Here is a 25,061-nt window from a genome sequence, read left to right as displayed (position 1 = left end):
ATCTGAAAGAGGAGCTCGAGCAGTTGTTGAATTCAAGTATGGTATGCGGCAGACACAAAGCTTGGACGGACATCGCTAAAATAACCCTTTGGGTTTTTTTTTTTTTTGCAACCTTGCTCGTTTTCCCGTCTTTCACAGTGAGCCCTGCTTTGACTCGGTAAATAGCTAGAAAATCAAGTTAAATTAAGTGCCACTTTTCTCTAAATGTCAGACAGAGTGGGTTACTGTTAAGTAAAGTTAACAAATGCCAGGGTCGTGAAACCGTGTTCAGTTCTCTCCAAACTGGATGATTTCTAAACAACACGGCAGAATTTACAGTGAATTTCAGTCATTTCTGCATAAACCTGCTACATCCCCAAACCTGCTCTATACACTTTAAAAAAAAAAAAAGACATTGAATAAATTAAATCAAGAGACCTGATGCAACAGACGTATGCATTGAGTCAGCTTGAACTGGGGGAAATGTAACGTACATTGTCAGAAAACTGCGGATGTTTTGCCTCGTAGAGTCGGGCCTACAAATCTGTGCTACAAAGGCGTGCTCCTTGACAGCGAGCACTTCTACACAAAGTAAATCCATACCCACACATACAGTACACATCCACATGCTCAATCCAGCCCGATGATGTGGCTACAAAACTCGTGAAAGTAAAACCTGGGATTGTCAAAGCTCCCTTGGACATGATGTTGGAGGGGCAGGGGGAGGGCGGGGGTGGGGAATTGGGGGGGGGGGGGGGGGGGGGGGGGGGGTCAGGTGCTGACTCTAAATCTAGCTTTCCATATTAACAAGAGACTCCACTGGGTCCTGTGCAGCATAGAGTCTCAATTACTTAATTGATCTAATTATGGAAAGAAAATAAAATGGCGAAACCTCTGGCCCTCTAGGAATTGGGCTAAAGTCCTCCTGCGGTGTCTGAGGGAGTGATGACTTGCGTATCGTTCCTATTTCTGACTTGAGCACCACGTGTCCCTGCAGGCAAGGATAAGGGGGCCGTAAGAAGGAATTCAAGGCACCGCCACCGCATGACGACGCAGGAAAAAAACAAAAAAAAAACACATTTGCAAGTGCTCTAGTTGCCCCCTGACAGTGACAATCAAACATATGGGAGTCGTCTAAACCCTAAACGGATGGCGACAAAATCAACATTGTAAGTAAACAGGCATTCATCTGCGTAGAAATTTCATGCACACATTTCTCTTTTTCCTACATCTTCTCCTCGGGATATGGTGCTTTGAGGTAATAACGTATCATTTCCAAAAACAAAACAAAACAAAAAAAAAAAAACAGATGAACTGTCATCCACCGACAGGGCAAGGACCAATTCCAGCAAGCACCCATAAAATCTGAGGGGACAAAACGCCGCCCCTCCATCCCCTTCATATCACAAAACGATCAAAATCATAAAAGCAGCAAAGAATGGCATCTCCATAATTTCCTAATACAAAGTAAGCTACCCAAATATACATATAAAGTTTGAATAAATACTATCAGATATAACTGTATTTCTTTCTTTTGCAGTCCATTTTGTCTTTTGTGTTTGTACGTACGTATATGGTGTTCATGTTACCTGGGAAATAATCCACATGTGCAAAAGAGTTTGTTATAGCCAGTTTTTCTTCGCTCGTCATATTCGGGGTAGGAAGTGCGTTACGGTCATGGCAGTCGTGGCCTTGTTGCCCCTCTTGATGCGGCCGTGCTTGCTGAGCGCTATGTAGGATCCTCTGTAAACCAGGGACTCGTAGGCGTTGTAGTTGTTCGGGAGCATGCTCTCCTTGAACTTGCACTCGTCATGGAAGACTTTCTGCAGGGGACGAAGACACAGAGGGGGTGCATTTTAGATTAAAGGAGCAGCAGTTTGAAGCTGTGAGCAGTCGTTAGCATAAGAAGTAATGGGATATGCGACTACATTTCAACCGACGCGTCTCCCTTGCGCCAGGATCCGAGGCAAAACACATTTAGAAGCCCAGCAGAAAACCCGACCAGCTACCAGCTAGCAACCAACAAAAAGACACCAGCTAACTAGCCTAGCCAACAGCAGTGGGCAATATGTGGCACATCACTGGGCACCTGTCTTCACTGATGTTTCGTTAACTTAGGCCCACGACACCTCAAGAAGGCTTAACACCTCCCCTCCATGCTGCCACCACACAACCATGTGACTTTCAAACGAGGAGATTAGCTTAGCCCTACTACTATCTACTAAAACCACTCAGCCAGCCTTATGTTTGGCAGAAGGCATTAAAAGCTGAATATACGAAGATAAATATAGACTTTAAACACTGGAAACAGTCAGTGAACATTTTGAGAGTGTAGCTTTGACTTTGTGCAATCTTCAAGCATAACAAACTTCACTTAAGAGTTGTATAAATGGTCTATTTTAAATGGGTGCTTTTAACTGTATGAGGCGAGTTCATTTTCATATACTCCACTTCAAGGCTTAAAGTTATGCAGAATTAAGGGTGGGACAGGTGAGAGCAATCACAGGTTACTAGGTATTTACTTAACTGTTTTTTTTGTTCACATTTAGACTTAGATTTTTTGCTACTTGCCACCAACGAGAGTAGTGAGAGTATTTTTTCTCATTTAGCGTCGGACACAGATGCAAACAATGGTCAAACTTTTTAAATTCTCACGTCTAAATATGAGCTATTTAAAATCAAGTTTTTCTGGACTGAATCTGCAGTTTTCCACTCACACTCCTTCTATATCCAGTGAGAACAGTATCTAAATATCTAGTAGGACCGACCGGCCGGCTGTGCTGAGCTGACAAAGCGTGACTTGTGCAGCGTATGGCAGCAGAGCGAATCCTCTCCATCAGAGACCGAGTGGCCTAATTCAATCTCTTATCAGATCGTCAGGCCACTCACAGACTAACGCTTCATCACTCATGAGCAGATAACCGACTCACATTCTGTCTGTCAAATATGTGTGTCACAATAAGCAAACCAGCCGCCGTGTGTCAGCGGGGCTCTTCCAAGCGCTTTGCTTCCCCACCACCACATACACTGCTGGGAATCCTTATATATATATATATATATATATATATATATATATATATATATATATATATATATATATATATATATACATATATAAATAATTATGATTATAATAATTATAAATATATATAATATATATATATAAAACCCCGTCATTGCCTAAAAGAGAACAAGTTTCTACAAATATTTTTGTCTTTGTAACGATAATGACTTGAATCTGAATAGGAGCATATGGTAAATTACATTATTAGAGGTTTAAACACTAGAATAATCATTTCTGCTTTGCACAGTATTTGCATGTAGCGATCAGTGGATAGGTCATCCCGGGCCAACGACTAATCAGGCACCTCACGGACACCCAAGTACAGCCCGAAGTACCAATAAAATATATATATAGGTCACTAACTGGCGGGTTTGGAGTTTTGAATCATAACAAGACGTCTTTCTCTGACAAACAAAGCGAAATTTTATATTTCCGTGGATGGAAACAAAACCTCCAACACACTCAGCATTGGATTTCAATAAATAATAAGACCGGTTAAACATTTCCAGGGGGCACTGAAGCTTTGTGGAGCTTTAATTTCCATTAATACTAATAACAAAAATGCTTGGAACTAGCATGAACAGAACTAAAGCCAGGTCTTCAGCGGCACAGATAAATACTTAATAATGCTCAGCACATTTAGTCCTGAATATATTACCTGGACTTAAGTTTAAAGCTTTAAAGACAATCTGATATCTGGGTACCAAATAACAAGGGTACCAAAGAAAACTCTAAGACCCAAAAGCCGAGACTCTACTCAGAAATGTAAAGGAGAACAACCACAGTTTGCTGAACCAAACAGTGTCCAGGAATTTCCTAAGAGACAGGTGCATTTTGTTAAAGGGATCTAACAGGGGGGGAAATAATTAAATTCCTCCATTTCACATTAGTTTGTAGGTTAATTTGTTGGAGCTGTTGGAGGCGGTGGCCTGGGCCGGTTGAGCCATTTGCCTCCCAATGAGTGTGATGTGCTCTGCCCTCAGAAATAAATCGATTTTCAGCTCTGCTGACAGGTTTCTTGGCGTCAGGGGGTTTCCCTCCTCCTCACACACGACCACATTACAGCCCTGCATCTGTTAACCTCATCATTATTTACCCATAAGCCAACAGGCCCAGCACTTGCTCTTGCTTTAAATAGAGCTTAATAAATTCCCGATGATATTAAAATATATGGATTTCGCAAGATGTGATGCGGAGGGAGACGGGACAGGAGTCCGGTTGCAAAATATGACAGGCGAATAAATTAAAGAATTAAAAATAAAATAAAATGAAAAAGTCATATCATGCTGCAAGTGCGTCCTGATTTAAGGATTTCCTGCGAAGAAACGTTGGTGGACAATAAATGAAATGCTGTGCATACCTACCGTTCCGTATAACCTCCCGCGGCTGTTCATTGCGACAAACAATTCACTCTTCACCCCATAAAGGCTCACCACTCCTCTCTCCACCGTAGAGATTTCTATTAGACCTGATACAGGACAAAGAAATATTACATTAGCGGGGGGAGGGCAAAAAAAAAAAAAAAAAAAAAAAAAATGAATTCAATCCCAACCGAGCATCCTGGCTGATTCAGTGTTAGACCAGGGTGACTGGAGCATTGTGCTTTCTCTGCGTCTATGGGTGTAACCTTGCAGGTTGCTGCGCAGCATGCCGAGCCTTTGTTCTGCATCTTTCACTCCATCTTACATTTGCATCCAGGCGCGTCAATTAAGCGCATTCTGGTTATTGCAATAATTGCAGTAATTGCATTGACGTGCACGGCTATTGGTCTCTGGACCGCCCTCACAGGGGTGCGTAAAAATAAGTTGTGTCTAAAAGCGTCCATACATTCATGACATGGTTGAGCTTGGGGGAGAAGGGGGAGGAAGAGGGGTGGTCAGTACTGATGGATACTTGTTTTTAATAGATGTGTCTTTGCCGTGGAAGAAATGCAATTTTCCCTCTGAGCCAGATGAGATATGATCATGCAAATTAATAGAGGGGATAGACTAGCCTGCTCATCGCAGATCCATGCTTATTGACTCTGCCTCTCCTTTATGTCTATTGCATTACATTGGTGGAGGTATAACTCACTGTACTGGTTTTCATTATGTACACCGTTTATCCTGCCATCGGGGAGGATCTGAAGGTGAAACCCGATGCCCACGTTGCAGTAGAGCCTCCGCACTCTTTTGATGCCCAGCAGATAGTCGCTCTCCCAGTTCAGCTCCGGTTTCTCCCCGGAGATCCCCAGTACAGAGCGGGAGAAGAGGGTCTCCCATCGTTTCTCCAGTAAAGTTGCATTTGTCCTGCTGCTCGGTAAAGGGTACGCTGACACGATCCCCAGCAGAAAGCCCAGGAGAACCACCGCGGTCAGCGTCCAGTGCGGCGTGCCGGCCTCGCAGGACATACTGACGAGGAGCCTTTGCGCAACGGCCATCCGGTTTACCTTCGGACCACGTGGTCGAAATTAATGACCCTAAAAATACCGCTCTTCTTGTTTTGCTTCCTTCGGCATGCTGGCTGAGGGTTATTTTTGGAGCGCAGAGCAGGGCTTTGGGCATGAAACGCAAGCCCCGGTGCAGAGGAGGAGAGGAGACGGGAGAGTGCGCGGCAGAGCTGGAGGTGATGGTGATGGTGATGGTGATGTTGTTGGTGGTGATTACCATGTTTTGCAGCTCCTCCGCGCCCCTCTCTCTCTCTCACACACACACGCACTCGCTCTGTCTCTCTCTCTTCCCCTCTGACAGTCTCTCTCTCCCGGTAAGAGTTCAGAATAAATCCTCTGGGCTACCCACTCACCAAAAACCCTGCCTCAACCTTGCCAGGGCTATCGCATCCCTGGATGACATCATGCTGACTTCACCGCTGGGATAATACAAGGGTGGAAAGGGAGCAGGCAGCAGGAAAAATATCAAGTCTGCGGAGAGTGGAAGGGAATGGCCCACTGTCACTGCTGGCCTGAAAGGGAAGAAAGCTTATTGGTGGTGTTCAGCGGCCTGGGACGCGATGGGGGCACTCGGGCTGCTCCCAAATTGGGTCGGTGGTCATATGTCTGTCAGGCCGCTTCCTTATTTAGAAGGAAGGTGTAAAAACAGGCCCACTTGTCACCGGAGAGCAATGACAAGGCTCTTGTGGTTCCACTTCTTGCGCTGCGCCGTTCAAGAACTTTTCCCGGTAAATCTATGTTTTTTCTGGGCCCGAAGTGACACGTCAGCTGGACCCCGGGGTGGAGGGGGGTCAGCCGCAAAGATCAGGGTTCAAGCACTCAGAGTCGGCCAGCATCCGCCTCTCTGTTCCTCTGTAACACAGTGACATTTTAATCGTGTCATGAATTTATTTCTACACCGCAACCCGTGCATTTCCCATGATGCATTCGTGAGAACCAGGAGGAGAACTGGAGAGGCCCGTCATGGAATGGCACACATCGTCAGCATGCCATTCCCTGCGACATGAAAGCCCATATCGTCTTTTCCATGTAATAGATAATGCCACCGGCAGCATGTCCATGCGTCAGTGAGACCGGCGCAGTTGCGCACCAGCAGCTCCTCCTGCACGCGTCAGTTCCCCGAGATCTCCAAAGGATGGCGCCATTTCCAAGTTCATGTGAAGGCTCTTACGTGGGGGTCTTTGGATTTCAGAGTTTGTTGATAACTGCATAGAGATGAACTTTTGAACATTAGAAAAATACATTTCAAGATACTCTGCATTTAGGGGAATATAATTTAGGCTTATGCACCGGAACCAATCATTTTGTTTTCTGGAGTTGTATAATAAAAACTACTCAAGGACAACATATTTTTGACAATGCAGCTCATTTATTTTGTATAAAATCTATTTCATAACTGCATATTTATACACAATCTGATAAAATGTATAATGAAAATGAAATACAACTTCTTGTTATGGCTGAATGCATTAATGACAATGACATAATTGACTGAAACTGAAAAAACAAAACAAAAAAAACAAACAAACAGCAACTTCTGGCCTTAATAAAGTCTGACCATTGGCACTTCTTAATGTTACAGGACATTTGGCTTTGGGAAACAACTCCACCCATCCAGTTAAAGATATCCGTCTCTGACAAAAAGAAACAAGTGGTTATATAAAACCCAGATAAAGCGGTATTGACAAAATGACAAGACTTCTTATTTGCACCAGCTGCACCATGGGAAGAAAAAAAAAAAAAAAACTCACAAAGCATCTCAGTTGTGTGACGGGAATAAAGTATTCAGTTGATACCCGCTGCACTGATACCGAAACTTTCAGTATTCTCACTGATTTGAACTGACACACGGATCAGCAAATACACTGTGTGTTGTTACCAAAGCTACAGAATAAAGTGGGTACTGTTAAAATAAATTATAGCTTTGAGGATGCGTCTACCTATACAAAATAATTTATCTTTTTCACAGAAACAGCCTTCACCCTTGCACCTCGAAAAGATGCCAAACAGTCCAAATAGTTTAATACATGCTTTTTTTTTTTTTTTTTTTTGCAATGAAAGCATAATAAATAAATACATATGTACAAAACGTGTGAAAAATGTACAGGCACTTGTAAAATAACCCCTCTCTGAGACTTGCGGAGACTCTGCCCGGACAATAGCTTCCTGTGCATTTCGGGGTGAAAGGGATGAATTGGTTGCTTGAGCGTTTTACTCTGCAAGAAAAGTCAGTGTGACAAATCCTCTGCTCTCACGTGCCGAGACGCAACTCCGGCAATACGATCCTTCAGGACTTTTTTTTTTTCTATCTGCTAAAGCTAATTTATTTTTAAAACTCACTCACTCATTGCTTTGCGAGCCTGGTGACTACATCATCTTGCCACTTTGAGACGCCACAGCGCGTAGCATATACAGCATTTCAGGACAAGCCAATACACACACACACAAAATCCCTGCATACACTTAACCTCACACTTAAATATTAGTAATGCTTTCTCGTGATCTGTCCGCCATCTTATGCACACACACGTTTAAACTAAGCGTAACCATCAGCCCATCAGTACACAGTGCCCACACTGATTATCAGTAACTTAATGTTTCCATTTACTGCATGACTTTTTTTAAAGATTTTTTTTATATATATATTTTTTTTTTTTTGGTCTTTTCAGGAATGGCTGCTGTGATGTGAGCATCCATGAGACATCCCCTGACATGTTTACCGTTGGCAACCAGCATTATATAACGAGCCCATCTGGATGTAATAGATTGTCATTTGAAAATACAGTAAAACACGACGGTTCAAGAAACAGGGACAGCGCGTGGCATAGTGGCATAAAATCAGGATGGGACACTAAAGCAAAGCGCTAACCTGAGACGGCTCTGGGTCAGAAGTGTAGCTGGATGGGACCGGCTGTCCGCTAGAGTAGACTTCTCCTGATTATCTAAACGGAGGACGTTTGACGCAGTATTCCAGTTCGAGTAAACTCTTAAACCACCACAGATGATAACCTCACCTCAGCAGGTTGCATAATGAAACTCCCATAGGGATAATACAGTAAATGTGTACAAAAATATTTTCAGTAAACCTGTCCGTTAAGTAACAGAATGACATGAGATAGGCAGAGGAGCTAGAGAATGCAGGTAGATTTATATAAGTTCCACCTATTTTACTAATGTTAAAATCATTAGGCTTATTTTGAACTGTGGGTTTAAAATAATTGTCAGAAAACCTGCCTTACAAACATTAGATTAAAAGATAATGACGTTTAGCATGTAGGACTAGTCTAATGAGAGGTGGCAGAAAGTTGCATTGTGGGAAATGGAGGATGCATCAATTTGGAGCTTGAGTCATTAAGCGCTTTCGAACTCGGACAGGATTTATTTTATTGTTTTTCTCCTATATTGTGGACTCTGCACATACTAAGAGGTTCTTAAAACTCAGTTCTTTTTTATTTTAGCTTGCACTCAGAGAAGGTACCTTCACAGCTCACGCAAACAGCATTGTAAAAAAAATGTCACAACACTGGAAAATGTCAGCTATTCAAGACAGAGCTGTCTCATTTTTTTTTTTTTTTTTTTTTTTTAGCTAAAAATGGAACAATTCATGGAGAAGCGGACTGATGGTGAAGTCCAGGTTAAGTGCCACTGCTACAACAACTGCCTGCCAACAGCCAAAGGAGGAAACAAAAAATCCCTTGAAGGTATGTAGTTGCACCCAGAGATTCCCTTAGAATAATTTAGTCCGAAAGCACTTATTACAGAGACTCAATGAAAGAAAAAAACGTTCTTTTTAAATTCGCCTGCGGCAGGTCACAGTTTTGTGGGCTTACACGTCTACGTAACTGGAGCAACCCTTTATGTGTGTTATTCATCCTGGACAGACTAGTCCAGTGGTCATACTTGTGGTTCTGCTCTCTAAACGGGTTAAAACAATGCATTCATTGAATGGAGGGTGGGATTCACCCTCCAATGAAACCTCAAATAAAAACAACACGTCCTCAGAATGCCTTACTGAGCTCAATTCTGTGTGAGACATGGTACAAATATAAAACAGATGATACTTTAAAAAAAAAAACTGTGGATAGCTCTGAATGTGAAGAAAAAAAACAACAACAAAGGTTAGTAGTTGTGTATCTGAGATTGAGGAGTTCTACAGTAAAACTGTTTGATGCTACCTGAGGAAAAAGATGGACAGAAATTATGTCACCAGATTTCTATAGAATTCAATACCTTTCAGTACAGTGTACTACACCTGACCTGAAAAACACAGTTGACTCTTCGGGTAACAATTCCTGCTGTAACACCCACACCGCATACCACCGAGAGCCAACGTGGTCCTTGTGACTTTTTCTTTTTTAGCCACTTTCTCATACCCTCCCACACGCTGACAGATGCACTTCCTTATTGCAGAGCTTTCATAAAAGCTAAGAGCTGTTACTTCTGCCACCAGTAGTGCGCTGCTGAGTTGCACCAATGGAACCTCAATGATTGATTGACTGATTATTTGCGATTCCATCCATCTCCCTTCTTTTGCGTCCAGCTCTCAGCTCTTGAGGTCCTTTTGGTCAAACACGATTTGAGTGGCCAAGTAGATGGCGACGGCTCCGAAGATGGCAGAGGAGGCGATGTAGGCAGTAACGGACTGTGCAAACTGAACAATCATGCCCATGAAAAGGGTGGGGAAAACCTGAGAGAGGAGGAAGGTGCTGTCTAAGATGGCGAAGTCCAAGCCCACGCCACGTTTCTCACAACCCAACTCGGCCTCATCCGGCTCGGTGGCGTTGTGAGATGAGCCGTTCTGGTTTTGTGGGCTGGGAAAGTACTCAAAACCATCCTGGTTCAAGAAGACGTGCCTGTAAGGGGCCCCTGCTTTGTGGTTTTGTCCATCCTCGTCTTCTACAGGAGTCAAATATGCAGAGTCCCGCTTGGCTGTTATGCCATTTTTATGTATGCTTTTGGTTATCCTTTTTGGCATGTAGACCTGAAACGAAAAGGAAACAATCGGTTTAATCGATCGAGCAGATTTGTTCAACACATACGTGTTAAGTAGGGCTGTCAGTTAACAGCTAACCCAAAGTAATCACACTTTTGTTAAATTACTTTTATCAACATCTCAACTGCTCGGGAAGCTTCCAGCTCAGTTCATTATTCATCGATGATAAATGCAAATAACTTGTCGTGAGAACCATCTGGCAGCGATTTAGAGCTGAACTCGCCATTGAAAAGACCAATTTCTTCATTAATTTCTGCTCATTTATCTTTAGCGTCGGAAATTTTTGGCAGTTTTGATGCAATGCTGCAGGCTACAATTATTTACTATGAGTGCACTGCAGAGTCTGCTTGTTTTTCAAACCGTGACTGCTGCATCGATCACTTCCTCATTTCTAGTGGTGGGAAAAAAACATCGATATGGCAATATACCGCAATACGTTTTCTTCCGGTACAATATCGAGTTTGAATGTCTTGATATTGATTTTAAAAGAAAAACAAAAAGCAGGATCCTTTCGATTAATATTGTTTTTTGACTCAATTTGTCCAATGAATTATTATTGTCTTCTGATGTACATATATACAACTTGTACATTAAGCTGCATTTAAAATGTCTCAGTGAACTATGTACAATGTTGCAATATATCACAATAATATATCGTATTGTGAATCAAGTATCATGATACGTATCGTATCGTGAAGCCCTTGCCAATACCCACACCTACTAATTTCCCAATTTAAGGTTTGGGCCAAGGTCATAATAACACACTCTGCTCCTGTTAAAACAATAGTGCTGTTAACAGGAAATTCACATTGAAATTCATTGTTTAAAGTCGTACGTACCTCTTTCTCCTTGTGGTAATGGCAGGTGAGTGTGTAAGGCAGAGTCTGCAGCGTTGCATATGCGTAGCCAGTAAGAGCTGCCATTACAGTCACCAAGACGACACTTTTGGACAGACAGATGACCAAAGCGGAGAGCGTGAAGCTCACCATGCTGCTCAGGTACACCCATCTTGACCCAAAATGGCGAACCAGACGACTCATGACCAAAGAGAAGAAGGTTGAGGTAGCACACTGCAAGAACAAGCCCAGACTACCCATACGGATTCCTGAAAGGAAAATGCAATAAGTGTTACAACTAGCTGAGTCAAAGCAGAGTGACATTATGAAACCCTATCCTGTGCCATTTTCAGCTGAGGAGCTATTGGACATCCTTTCCTTCTAAGGCAGCATGCAGTCAAAATGCATAGCAAGCTTAACCAAAGCTAAACCAGTGTGAAGGCCCGAAAGGGTCTGTTTGTTCAACTCCATAAACAAGTAAGGGCGGACTCAGTTGAGAAAACATTCTCAAAGTTCAGCAGCATAAAGTCACTGTTTTGGTTGACTGGCTTGGAGCATCACAGACAGTTTTAACCTTAGACAGAGCCTTGAAGAGCCTGAGCAGGGGAGACACACACAGGCCAGGCCTTGTTTACTGAGGCAATGTGCGTCCTGCCCCACGTCTGGCCCGGTTAGAAAGCCAGACAAGTATTCGGAGGAGGTCTTACCAACTGACCAATGCGGAATTTGAAGCTAAAACAGAGGAAGAGTTGTAGACTTAGTAAAATTAGATTTGATTATGTTGTCTTCCTGATTTGTCCAGTTCATTGTGTCAAAGGGGTTTACAGGTCCGTAAATTACCATACTAACACTCTTTAAGTGAAATATCTTAATCTTGTGATGTATCCACAGCCATAAAAAAACAGCAATAAAAGTCCATAAAAGCATAAAAGTTCTTGATATTGTAGCTGGCGGTGGATAGTGTTCTTCTCTTCTAAAAAACTGAATGAATGTTTTGGCAGTGCTCTGGCATATACCCATTACAGCCTTTTGAACTTGTTATTTCAATTAAATGGAGAAAAGAAAGTAATTCAAGTATGTAACAAATCAGGGGGTTTTGCAAGTCAAAGGAGAATTTTTAATTTTTTAATAACGTTCCCACTTCATCTCCATATATATTTTACTGCTTAATTAGATTTAAAAATGTTCTAGTACTAATCCATGGCCCCTCAACTGATTATACGTCTCGGCTGTTACGTATTTCTTCCATCCTGATCTCTGCGTGTCGTTCTGTGAACAGCGTGGGTCAGAAGTTCAACGGCAGGAGCACCCACTAACTTATGTGGAAGGAGTACGAGGATCATATTTCTCCTGGAAAGCAAAGCTGCTGAGCCCACTTTACAAACACTACAGAAGTTAATGAGCGCTGAAATTCAAGCCCAGGGAGATATGGGACTGCGCCAGGATGCTACTGAATCTATGCAAAGGAGAACTGCTGTCGTATAGGAAAATGAATGTTTTTGTAGTACAAGCGTTGGAGATAAATGCTCTGCATCGCACACATCCCTAACAGGAAAGATAATACCACAAGAAGAATAGCCACTATTGTTAACACGAGGTAAAAAGGTCCATGCGACTATAAACAAAGCAGATTACCCTCATGAAGGGCAACATCTGCAGAGTGAATGATGTGGTTTAATAACATCCGATGTGTTTCAGATTAAACAAACCAAACTGAGACAGACCTCAAAATTGTGTGCTTTGGCTGTCTACCTGACTTGAATGAACACGTTCTTTGTCTGCTGATTTCCCAGACATTAATTCTTTGTGAGTGTGACATTCCTCGTGGTCCAGCAAGCACAGGGAGAAGAGGCAGGGGAGAAGAAAAAGTAAACAAAGTTTAAAAAAAAAGGGAGGGGAGGGGGGGGCAAAAAGTAGGAAGAAAAGAATGTGGATGGATGAACAAAACTGACAAATGAGAGAGGATGAAAGGTTAAAGAGAGAAACAGTAGAGATCCCAGATTAAGGGATAAAAATAAGGGAGGACAGTAGCAGGGAACAATTTAGAAAATGAAGGAGGAGTGAAGTTACAGGAGGCATGGGAGTGAAATAGGATGTACGATGGGACGTCTGGCTGAACAGTAAACACAAGGAGGCTAAACACTTAACTCAGACACGGCTTATTAATACATTAATAAATCTGCTACTTCTCAGCTTCGGTGTAAGATGGATCTGATTCACATTTGCTTACCTCATCTTCGTTCTTTCGATCTACTGTTCTTTCTCATTCACTGTCTGTTAAAATATACCAAAGAAGGAAGTGTTCCTAGCACGCTAGGGCCTCTTAGACCACTGACACCACATGTTAATGTGCCTTCAGACCACCTAAGGGTAATATTTAGGTATGATCCTAGCTAAGCATTTGCCTAGCTACAAAATAGAGTCATAACAGTGTCTGGCAGGATTAGTGACAGTAACAGTGATTTACAGAGAAGGAACGGGGAAGGACAAATACTTTGTTGACGACTTCTGAAGTGCAGGGGTGGAAAGACATAATTGCTTGACACTGGCTAAGGCACACTTATCCAAACTGTCAAAGAGACAGCAAGGGGGCCCTAAGCTAGCTCTGTGAAGAGGTGGTGAAAGTGTAGGATAAAAGACTAGGACATGTCCTATCTCATTAGAATAATGATCATCGATGACGTAACATTATGGTTCTTTTTTCTTGATGCTATGTTGTGGTGCGCTGGACTTAAATGAACAAGAACTTCCACAAAGAGATTAATGAAGCAGCTCAAACCCAAGGCATGCCATGGTTAACTAAAGCTAGGTGCTGAAGACTTTCGGTTATGGCTGCAAGTTAGGCAGTCATGGTCAACCCTGCTCCAATCCTGGATAAATCTCAAGAAATTCTGTTGACCCTACTCTTGAAAAATGTAGGTAAGTGTATGACAAACTTTGGAAAGACGAAAGGGAAAACACAGACGCAATCGAATCCAATTAACTCTCGGGTGCAACATGGAGCAAAAATTTAGTCAAAAACTAGTTAGCTATTAAGTTAGGAAGCTAATACTAACATGGAGGCCACGCCAGCAAGAAGTGGATTCAGACTCACTTACTGACAGCAATAAACAGTTTGAAGTCCGAGTTTTCAATGAGACTTGATGGGATACTATCTGGCACTGAAGAAACAAGGCAGACTCTATCTGACTGTACTGAAAGGATGAGACAAGCAGAGGCATGCTTGTCAACAGAGGAGGATGAACAAGTCAGAATAAACGACATGGTGCAGAGGTAGTAGAGAAGGACTAAAGTTTTGGAGGACAAAATTGTCGACATGGAGATGAGAACCCGACTGAACAACACAAGGTTGATGAACCTGCCTGAAAGAGCTGAAGGCTCTTAGAGATGTTCATTTTTAAAGAACTGGATACCGGAGGCGCTAGATATGGGTCAAGAAGAGATGCTAATGCTCCACTGAGGATTTAAATTATGGAGTTCCTGAACTATAAGCAAAAAATGCTTGTCCTAAGAGCTGAAGAAAGACATTCTGAACAAAAACCAAGAAGTGAGGTTTTACAACAACCTCATCACTGAAGTACACAAACAGCGGAAGCAGTATGACTCACAGGAATAACAACTGGACAACACAAGCTGTCACTGTACGCAGATGACATCATTCTGTTTTTAATCGCACTTCAGCACAACTATTCCTGTTCCGCTGGAGCTAATAAAAGAGTTTTATGTTTTATATATTTAATCAATTACATGGAAAGAAGACGCAAAGTGAGAATCCAACTAAAGCAGCCTCCCAAATTAAAGTGTTAAAACAAAACTGATGCAGTGCAAGATTTATAAAGTTGATAAACCAACTATGAACTTTTGGCGGAAATAACAGAATCAAGCAACAGATAGATGGCCCTGCCTGTTTGCTTGATTGGTAGGATTAACATTATAAAACTGAACATAAAATACTATATCTCTTTCAGAACATCCTCCTGCCTCTGCTTGATGATTTCTTTCAGAAACTAAACAAGTTTTCAAGGATTCGAATGCCCTTACTGCACAAACCATATAGCAAATGAGATCTGACATGTCCACACATACCTTGGTATTACTGGGCTGTGCAACTTAGGTCTTAGGTCTCAATGGAATTGGAAGGTTTAAGGCTACCACTACTCTTGCATTTCTATTTGAACATACTGTGAAACTTGATTAGAAAAACCACTAACCCACCTGTTAGAAACAGTATTACGGTGCGGTTTAAGGTGAGAAAATTTATGAAAGAGCCTGTCTCACCATTACAGTACAGCCCTATATGGGGAAATCAGCATTTCACACCAGGAAGAGCAGATGCTATATTTAGAATATGGGCATCAAAAGGATCAGAAAAAAACATCAAGATTTATATCCACCTAACACAGACCATTCAATGATATTTGAAGAGATGATATTGACAATAAATATCATTTTCAACTTAGAAACGTGATTAAAACGAGCCAAAGTAATGTAATGCCCTCAGAAATGACTTGGAGAAAATAATGTCTAAGGATAGTTTCAGCAAAGGTGCTATTTCAGAGATATATAATTATTATTGTTCAGTTCAACTGAGAGGTCTAATTATAAACGAATGCATGGATAGAAGACCTTGAAAGAGATACATCATGAGAGGACTGGGAATGTAGGAAAGCCCATTCTTACACAATCAATACTCTATTAAGATTGTTACAATGTTGGTGGCTGATGAGAACATATATTGCTCCTGTTAAGCTAAACAACATGGCATGAGGTGAAGGGGACAATGATTAATTGTGTTGCAATGTAATGGTGGCAATGTGATGTGTATTAACATACAACCTTCCTGGGAGGAAATTTAAAAAGCAATGGAAAAGATTCTTGCTAAAATATTCCATTAGATCTTGGGGTTTTTATTTTAGGGTCAAACCTAAGATGATCGCATTGTTTTGGAAGAAGACCTGGATTCGAATTAGAAAAAGTGGCCTATATAAGACAAAGGAAGCAGAATATGTTTGGAAAAGAGTGGGGACCATTAAGTGTTTTTGTCAAAAGAATAGATTTACCAGATGATGAAGAGGAGGACTGAATACTACCTGAAATGCTGCTAGATACATATGTGGATAAGCCTGGGTATGTTTATGAGAAAAACATTAATAAAAATACTGTTTAAAAACAAAACTAGGTGCTGAAAAGTACTAATTAGACGAGGCAACTAATTAAAAATTAAACTTTGAGCAAACCCACACTGTAAACTAACAAACTAAATAAAAACTTATTTTAAATACACATATATTCAACAATTAAACATAAATCTTATGTATGAGGAGGAAAACTGACCTTCATCATATCTTTGCCTGGACGCACTTCCTGGTGATGCACTGGGCACACCCTCGTACAGGCCTTCCCCCACAAAGTCTGTGTAAAAAAGCATGAAACACATGACAGCCATCCAGCTGCAAAGCTGAGCTACACACAGCTGCCTCATCACCCGCGGGACATGGCAGTAGCTCCTGTAGATGGCCGGGGTCATGGACCAGCATGTTCTCAGTAAGCACAGCAGAGGTCCAGACTTGAGCACCCTCAGCTTGCACTTAAACAGGTAGCAGCAGGAGCGTGGGACGCCGCATCGGCCTGCCTCTATCGAAACAGGCGTGGACTCCAGTAAAGATCCCGGTCCTGCCAAGTTGCTGCTGGCGCACGAGGGCTCCTCGGACACCTTCATGGTGATGAGCACGCTGGAGACGAAGATGAAGATGAGGAGAGAGAAGAGGCACTCGGCCTGGCCTCCAAGGTAAACAGAGAGCATGCCGCTACTCCAGTCCAGTGCAGGTAGCAAATAACCCACACAGCCTCCCACGCTGACCATGAAGGAGAACATAGCGAAGGCTTGGCCGCAGTCCTCCTCGTCTCGATACAAGTCTGACAAAAGAGCCTCCAACGGCGTGAAACACACTTGTCCACAAAAGTCAAGGAGCCCCACACCGAGGATAAGGAAGCCCACCTGAAACAAAGGACATTAAAGAAAGCGACATTTTAAAATTCACAAAGTCTTTAAACTCTTACCCAGAAGTCTGTAAAAGTCCTGAGTCATCCATTTCATGGTTTATCCAGAAAGCTTTTTAAAAAAACAATTGGACTTGTTAAGTTTTTTTGAGAGGACCCGGTTTATGGTCAAGGAAATTTCTGATGGGTTAGCCACGGAGTTCCTCAAACTTCCCACCAGTTCCTTAGAACTGAAGGAGCTACTCCGATAAGAGGCAAAACATCCTCTCATAAAACTCAACATATCCAGTTGTAAATGCTTTTTGGATTACTAATCCAAAAGATAAACAAGGAAGCTTGACTCGTGCACTGAACCCATATCTTCCCTCTAAAGTAATAAAAATCATTCTTGCCAAATTGAACTAAAGGTAAATAAACTGAATGGCAAACAAGAGCCAAGCCACCTACCTGAAGGGTGCGCCCGCCCCATGCCAGACGTGCTGCCAGGATGTCAGCGTGCGGAATGATGCAAAGTGCCACAAGGACTCCCAGAGACAACAGCCAGATAAAAGGCCTCCTTCTGCCATAACTGCTGTTGCAGTGGTCACTGGCTGAGCCAATCAGAGGGATGAACAGAAGGCCGAGCACCGGCCCAATACCTGAAGTCACAGCAAGACATACACAGAAGTCAATGTATGTAACATGACATGATAATGGAAGAAAAGATACAGTAAACCTGCAGATGAAGTGAACAAAGTTTAACTAATATTGACCGCATCATAATGTTATGCCAGATTATAGCCTGTGCCGCAGTCACGTGTCTCTCAGCCTGCCTTGCCACCGCCCTCAATAACTTCATGTTACAGATCCACCGGGGGGTGAACTGCATGAGTCCCTCTGCCATCACCAGTGACTGCTGGTGATGGTTCCTACAGATGGCGTCCTGCCTGAAGGTAGCAGCTCATCCTCAACACGTGGCCGGGTCTAGCTAATTAGAACACACCGCGGCACGCTGGGAGTTCTCATACAGGCGCATGAAACATCTAAATAAATGGCCCAATCCTGGAGCTTGATTTTGACATTTAAAGGTACCCCGTGGAGTGTTCATTACAGTCAGGAAGGATTCGTGCATATCCTAAGATACATGCCTGTGAAACATAAAATGGAAATATTACAGTGAATACCTCAATAAATAATACGCGACCTTCAAATCGAGTCACGCTTGCCATCTATATGAACAGCTCCCTCTTGTAATATTCACAACACTGTAACAGGACCTTTTTAATAGACTCATATAAAGTATTCTTCAGCATTTTATAAGTAAATGTTGGTTGTTAGCTTGCTTAAACCTCTACCCTCTATGGCTTCTAGACCAGGACACTAGCAGGTTCTTATAAAGTGACCAAGCATTTACACTGAGCATGTTGTGACTTCCCATCTTATATCCATAAGCTAATGAGTTCCATTTGACTGCAGCACTGGACAAGCACCGGCATCGAGGCAGGCAGGAAACTGAGAAACACACAAGTCGACTGCAGCCCGGCAGACGCCCCCACCCCACCCCGACCACATCTTGTCCTGCTGCAGCTGTGGGGGCCCATCGTAACAATCCTCACCACCTACAGCTGTAAGACATACCGTCCCAGACACTGTCCACTCTCAGCGGCTGCTAAATACCCCCCTGCAACACCCTGTAACACACACACCGACGCTTCCCAGGCTTCGAGTACAATGAAAGCTGCTTTCTAGCGCTTGTTTAGACTCACAAAAATGAGTGCGTAATCCGTGCACTAAGACTCCCCAACCTCAATAGCACAGCAACTGCACACAGAGAACACACAATTACACTTTGTCCCAGCCATTATTAATAATCCATATAATCCATATTTCGTAGTGCTTCCATCTGGTCACCGCTACAAGTTTCATTACACATGCAATAACACAACAGAAAAAATCACCAAAGACACTTTAACATGTACCTACCTACCTATACTATTTACTTTTTTTACTTTTTTTTTTATACTATACTACCTACCTATTTTTTGAGCATCTTCGACACAAACGGGGGAAATAGGAGAAGGAAAGTAACAACTGGAGGATGAAGCAGCCAACAAATGGCTATTAGATAAAGTAGAAAGCTGCCAGCTGCGAACCTGACACTACTACTTGGAGAAATTAACTGTAAGCCTTCCAGGACACAATATCTATCTTCATTGGAATAACACTCCCGTACTCCATTATATTACAGTGATACGAGAGTCCGGTTGAGAGCAATTTCCAGATTGGCTTACAGTGCGGGGAGGAACTCTACAATGGAATCATTTTTCTCCACATCACCAGCAGCTGTTAGAGGAAGAGTAGGAGTTTATATTGTTTAATTTTCATTCGTGAATAGCCCTTCTGTCACGCACACGGAGCCTTTTGGTTCGGTGCAACTGTATCTGTCATCTGCATCGTCACAAGGCAATGTCCCACAGAGACGCCTTCAGTGAGGACCATGTGAATGCCATTTGGGCTCACAGTACAGGAGAATGCAACTATTCACATCACTCATAAGTAAACTTAGTTACAGTGCAGGAAATATACGTTCACCATATGGCGGTTTCTGTGTGTATGCATTTACACAGAGGCCGTACATTTTCCAGCACAGAGACCACTGACCTTTATAACGACCAATCTATTTTATCTGCGTTGGTGTTTGCATTAAGAAAAGCTCCAAATAGTTTCGGTAAATCTTGCTATTGTTAGACTGGAACATCTAAGCCGCAAATATACAACCAGTGGCAAAAGTAAATTATATGTTAGCCTGACATAATGGTATAGTCATCAGTTTTACATACTCCAGAGTATGTTTTGTGGTGAACATCTTCTGCTGGAACACAATGCACAGAGTAAAATTAGCTACTTTTCAAGGTTCCTGGATGCAATGGTGCACTTAACCCCCTATAGGGCAAGTGATCATATTCTGTAACGTTAGCACACATTTTAAATTGAGTCCCTGTCTCTCTGATTGAGGTTGAGAAGCATGTGGTTTCCAGTCAATCAGCAAAGATCAACACAACGTTTTCAAGTGGTCTAATGTTGTCTAATGTCATAATGTGTATGTTGGCAAGCGCCTGAATCAGCACTTAAGGGCAAGAGATCATCTATGGTAACTTCATTCGCCTTGATTTTCTACATGAATGGGGGGAAAAAAAGAAAAATGTCACAAAAGTTAAAAAAAAAAGTCTCCATATACCCTAAAATAACACTCTAAGGCAGGGGTCTGCAACATTTTTCAGGCCAAGGACCCCCAATATGATGAGATTAAAGTAAGGACAACCTTCCTACTATATGTGTTCTATATTAAACTCAGCCTAGTGCAGGTAAATACCTGCAGAACTTCAGTGAATGCACTATAAAGGGTTAACTGTAACATGTCAGTAAAATCCTTTGTTTAATGTACATTGATATATTGAAATAAAATACTTTGGCAACCACAGCTGAACCAATGGCTCGTGTTTACTTGGTTGTAGAGCTCTTTGAATATTACTTTTTAGGTTAACTAATTCAAAAGATCTATGACGCAACATGCACATCAACAAGCAAGAAGGACTGGAATCATAGTTTTACATTCTCCACTAATCATCTGACCTCAACTAAAGTCCAGCAAATGCAAGAAAATCCACTTTAGTGCCCGGGAGTCTGGAGACAGTGGTTTTTAATCGGGCAATTTGCTCTCCTGCTGGCTTTCAAAGAGTGCCTGATTATCACATCAACAAAACAACAGGTGATTTGGCCCCTAATGTCTGTAAAGGCCTCAATTATTTCTTTATGACCTGAATGGGAAAGAAGATAAGAGCCCTAAGGCATAGTCACGCCTCCGTACAACACCCACCCACCGCCACACAAATTTGTCTTCCCCTGGACAAGGTCACATCTTTTATGCATCAAGCCAGTGTACAAAAACAGACTGCAGCCGGTTTTGATTTTCATTATGACTCATGAGGTTAATAGTGAATCTTCCATTTGGATTACGACCATGGGTGTTCCACCTCTCTGTGTTAATGTTAAACCTGCGGCCACATTGTATGGACTTAAAGATATTAATTTAAAACATACACAGTATGGCATTACATACGCAGGATTTGTAAAATGAGTTCCTGAAAAGTCAACCATAGCTTTCTCGCATTTATTTTTGGTCACAGACACCAACACCAGCATCAGTTTGAGGCCATAGTTCATAGCTCCATCCAGTTACTGAGATTATAGGAGTCGGTGAATGTATCCAGACAGAGTCAACTTTTTAAAATAACACGGTCTCGGGAAGTGAGTGTATTAGTATATTCTCTAAAATATGCGTTTTTTTCTCATCCATTCTAGTCCATTAAAATATGCTAACCGGCGTTTACAGGCTATAGCGTTTGAGATGTTTTGCCTCCGGCTAAGCCCCGCCCCTCAAAACACATCACACTGTTTATAAACTGTGAAGGGGTCTATACAAATACTTCAATAACAAAAACACACGTGGGCGAGCTGAATCCCAGCTATTCCTGCAGAGAGCAATGTGAACTGTTGCCTATTAGGTTTAATGAAAGAAAGAGGCACAGAGCGGAGAAATAAGGAGCGCCTGTTTATACGTGTGAGAGAATAAGGCCGAAGCCAAGTGTGCACATGCATACAGACACAGCCTGGTAATACGATATCCTCTTTCAGTCTTTACTGAGCACCTACCTAGCACCATGGTCATGTAGCGCTCCTCTACCCCAGCCTCCAGCAGCAGCGGGGGCACGTACGTGATCCCAGCTGCCACACAGATCTCCAGGCCACAGGTCAAGGAGTTCAGCAGGACGAGACGCCACTGAGACCTCCATCCAGGCATATTTACAGGGGCTGGCTCGCCTTTCCTCCCCTCTGGGACGGTCACTACTGGGGGTAGGGGAGGGGGGAGGGACCTGGACAGGGGCAAAGGGGGAAGAGCAAGGAGGCAGATGGAGCCCTGGAGGGACCTGAGGACTGTCGATGAGGGACAGCAGAGCAGACACGTGGACGTCTCAGATGACCTGGAAGATTCATCCTCTTCTCAGCATTCTGGATCTGCAGAGGAGGGAAAGGAAAGAAATGCTCAGAGATGACACACAGTTTTCCCGAAGCCTCTCCATGGCACGTCTTCACAGCATATAATTAGAGGCTGTTTAAGGCTGTCAGACAACGGGAGCGAGGGCTGGGACACGCCACGTCAAACAGGTCGTTCTCAGGTTACAACACCTGGATGTCAGGAGCCTGAAGTTGCAGAGGAAATGTCAGCTTTCTAAACGAGAGGCAGAAACCACTGACGTAGTTCTTCACCAACAACTTCAGGGACATCAACAGGCGACAAACGATGAGTCATGAGAAGTGATGTGGCAAACCGTTTGCCAAGAAGCCGCGTCGTAGATATTTGAAAGGGAAAAACCTTTGAACTGTGGATGTGTATTATTAAGTTATGATTGCAGCTTTAGTTTCCCTCCTTTCTGAATTTTTTGTTCCAGGCGGGAGGGCAGAGTAAGCCACGCGTATAACCGATAATTTCATACAGGAGGTTTCCCCATGCTAGGTTTAAATACAGAAAGCTATGTTGTGCAAGTTATTGCTAAGAGACAACAACGTCATCAGCAATATAACGTCGAGGTGGCGCATCCAGCCTCGCGCTCGACTGCATCTTTTGTGAATCAAGACGAACAAAGCACCAAGGCGAACGTCAGCAAGCGAATCTTTTGTCGTTTTTCTAATCCGATCCGACGCTCGCAGACAAATCAACCACACCTTAAAGAGGTCAGCTTTCCAGTGACAATAGACGGTATTCTCCATTACATGCTTTATTGTTTGGATAGCAAGTGTTCATTTTGACGGTGTTCACAAAAAAGAAAATCACAAAAAGCAAAACTAGTTTTTCTAGAATTAATTAGATTTTCATAACTGAAACAAAAATCATAAACTGGCACAGTTTAAACACAAGTGAAAAGATTTAAGCAGAACAGACACTGTATGGAAGGCAGGCAATTATAAGCAATCAAGCAATTATCTCACTGCACTGCAACCTGTGTGTCCTCTGCTTCTCGGCGAGTAAGAAAAAAAAAAGGATTAAATCATCACCGTCCACCAATGAGGTGTGTGTACTTTTAAAACAGAGGGGAAGAGCAAGAACGGTCAGAACAGCCGCAAACACGAAAACAACAAGGTGCTATATTTGCATTTGGTGTGATATTTCTCTGCCAATGTTACCCATCTGTTCTCTCCCAGCAAACAAAATGGATGTCATCGTCTCTAACGAGACTCGGTACATGACAGGAACGTGGCCAGCTATACGCTCTGCTTGGATTTGAAGTTTGGAGTTTGTTGGTTGAATTCTTTCTTTTTTTGCATTCGGTGACGTATGCTGAAGTTGTGCTAACAAAGAGACGCAGGTTTCTCATGAATGCGTAGCGGCTTGAGGCGTAACGATAAATACTTGTGGGTTTTCAGCTGAGGAGTCTAAACTCTCCTTTCATTATAATCCAAGATGTTAACTGAATGTCATCAACAATGCCATCAGATTTCCTCAGGCATTCATACATTCCCAGCTTAGTCATTATGGGTCCTTTGATATAGAGGCCTTTTGCGGATCTGGGGGACAATGCAACAGTGTTAGCGGGGCCAGTCCTACCAGGGGCCTGGGTCACAGGGAGAGAGGGGACCATTTCACACCCGTCAGATTTCATTCCCACCCAGCTTGGGCAGACTGAAAGACACCCATCAGGGGACCAGCCTTTGCCCCCTTGGCCTGTCTGGCCACTGCAACCCCCCCCTACCCACGTATTCTGTGTGTGTAGATGTACATTCTCCCTCCATCCTTCCTCAGCCCCTGAGGTCAGCCTCGTCTCTGACCTGCATTCTGAGAGAACCCCCTTTGACATATCTGCCCACGACTGGTTATGCCTTTATGGATCTGAATCTCAGTGTGAATGCTTTCTATTGCAGCACCAGCTGACTATATATCAGACTTTCCCACTGAAAACAGGAGGGTCCCGGGTGGCAAGAATAAAGAGCTGTGATTTGTCCGCCCAAGCGGCCGCGGCTTCGTCTGGACACTTGCCCAAGTCAGATTCCAGGGTTTTGTAAATTGAATGGTTGCTTAAGGCTTGACTCGATTAGCAGCGGCGGGGCGGAGGGAGGGTGGAAGGATGGAGCACAACAGTATAAAATAGAGCGGCATCTATTCATCCACTTTAAGGTCAAACAAAAACTTAAAGCCATTTGTTTATTATAAATAGGGTGCTTTATAGCTAATGAAAAGTTTTTTGGCAGAGCCTCAAAGAATAACAGCGCTTTCAAGATTTTTTTTTATTATTATTATTATTATTTCAGGGATGGAGTGGAGAAACACACACAGTTTCAACCCACACACTCTTTCAATCGCTTACTTAACGGCACCTCTGACTCTACAATGTATTCCAGTCATGAACCTCCGCCTTCCCGTAGGCTTCCAGATAAAAACACACACTCACGCTGTCAGACAAACGGCCCTCCTGATCACCTTACGTGTCCAAGCGCTACAGTCTGCGCTAGGCTGGTGACGCTGTGGGGTGGGGGAGGGTGGGGGGGGTTGCTTTTGTCAGCTCTCCTACTGCTCCATTAACAAACCCCCACAGACCGCCACAAAAAAATCTCTCCTAATGACTCTGAGCAGTTTTCTTAAAATACAAAACAAGCTTTGTATACATTGTGCCAGGGAGAGTAATGCGATACAGTGAGGTATCGCCTCCGGTTTTAAGTCTTTTAGTA

The 25,061-nt window shown here is 42.9% G+C and overlaps 2 protein-coding genes and 1 long non-coding RNA gene across 5 annotated transcripts in view; 1 reads left to right on the top strand and 2 right to left on the bottom strand.

The window, feature by feature from the left end:
* Positions 1-755: 755 nt before the first annotated feature.
* Positions 756-6,698, bottom strand: LOC125015390 (fibroblast growth factor 6-like). Of its 2 annotated transcripts, XR_007113590.1 has the most exons (4): positions 5,117-6,698; positions 4,408-4,511; positions 1,569-1,802; positions 756-970 (listed from the first exon to the last, which is right to left on the bottom strand). XR_007113590.1 is itself a non-coding variant. In XM_047597214.1 (3 exons), exons 1-3 carry the CDS (start codon positions 5,460-5,462, stop codon positions 1,626-1,628), a joined length of 627 nt encoding a protein of 208 aa, XP_047453170.1. In that variant the 5' UTR covers positions 5,463-6,698; the 3' UTR covers positions 756-1,625. The 2 variants fall into 2 exon arrangements, 1 of the variants encoding a protein (XP_047453170.1); XM_047597214.1 differs by having other exon boundaries at positions 756-1,802.
* Positions 6,699-6,820: 122 nt separating this feature from the next.
* slc45a3 (solute carrier family 45 member 3) overlaps positions 6,821-25,061 on the bottom strand; it is a 35,278-nt gene continuing 17,037 nt past the window's right edge. For both annotated transcript variants that reach the window (XM_047597209.1, XM_047597208.1), the window contains exons 2-6: positions 21,993-22,355; positions 17,748-17,938; positions 16,635-17,298; positions 11,304-11,569; positions 6,821-10,452 (exon numbers count right to left, since the gene is read on the bottom strand). In XM_047597209.1, the coding sequence (XP_047453165.1) occupies positions 10,015-10,452; positions 11,304-11,569; positions 16,635-17,298; positions 17,748-17,938; positions 21,993-22,140 (1,707 nt within the window). In that variant the 5' untranslated portion in view covers positions 22,141-22,355 and the 3' untranslated portion in view covers positions 6,821-10,014. The remainder of the gene's footprint in view (positions 10,453-11,303; positions 11,570-16,634; positions 17,299-17,747; positions 17,939-21,992; positions 22,356-25,061) is intronic.
* Positions 18,445-20,760, top strand: LOC125015391. Its single transcript, XR_007113591.1, has 2 exons — positions 18,445-18,906; positions 19,528-20,760. It is a non-coding gene; the product is annotated as an uncharacterized LOC125015391 (long non-coding RNA).

The sequence above is a fragment of the Mugil cephalus genome, chromosome 10 (genome assembly GCF_022458985.1).
Source record: "Mugil cephalus isolate CIBA_MC_2020 chromosome 10, CIBA_Mcephalus_1.1, whole genome shotgun sequence".
NCBI lineage: Eukaryota > Metazoa > Chordata > Actinopteri > Mugiliformes > Mugilidae > Mugil > Mugil cephalus.
Note: the sequence above shows the minus strand (reverse complement) of the source record. Positions and strands in the feature narration are given on the sequence as shown.

Coding starts and splice junctions, on each gene's coding strand:
- LOC125015390 (XM_047597214.1), bottom strand. CDS start 5,462: ATGGCCGTTGCGCAAAGGCTCCTCGTCAGTATGTCCTGCGAGGCCGGC. Junction 4,512..5,116: donor ACATAATGAAAACCAGTACA/GTGAGTTATACC, acceptor GTCCTGTATCAG/GTCTAATAGAAATCTCTACG. Junction 1,803..4,407: donor GCGGGAGGTTATACGGAACG/GTAGGTATGCAC, acceptor CGTCCCCTGCAG/AAAGTCTTCCATGACGAGTG.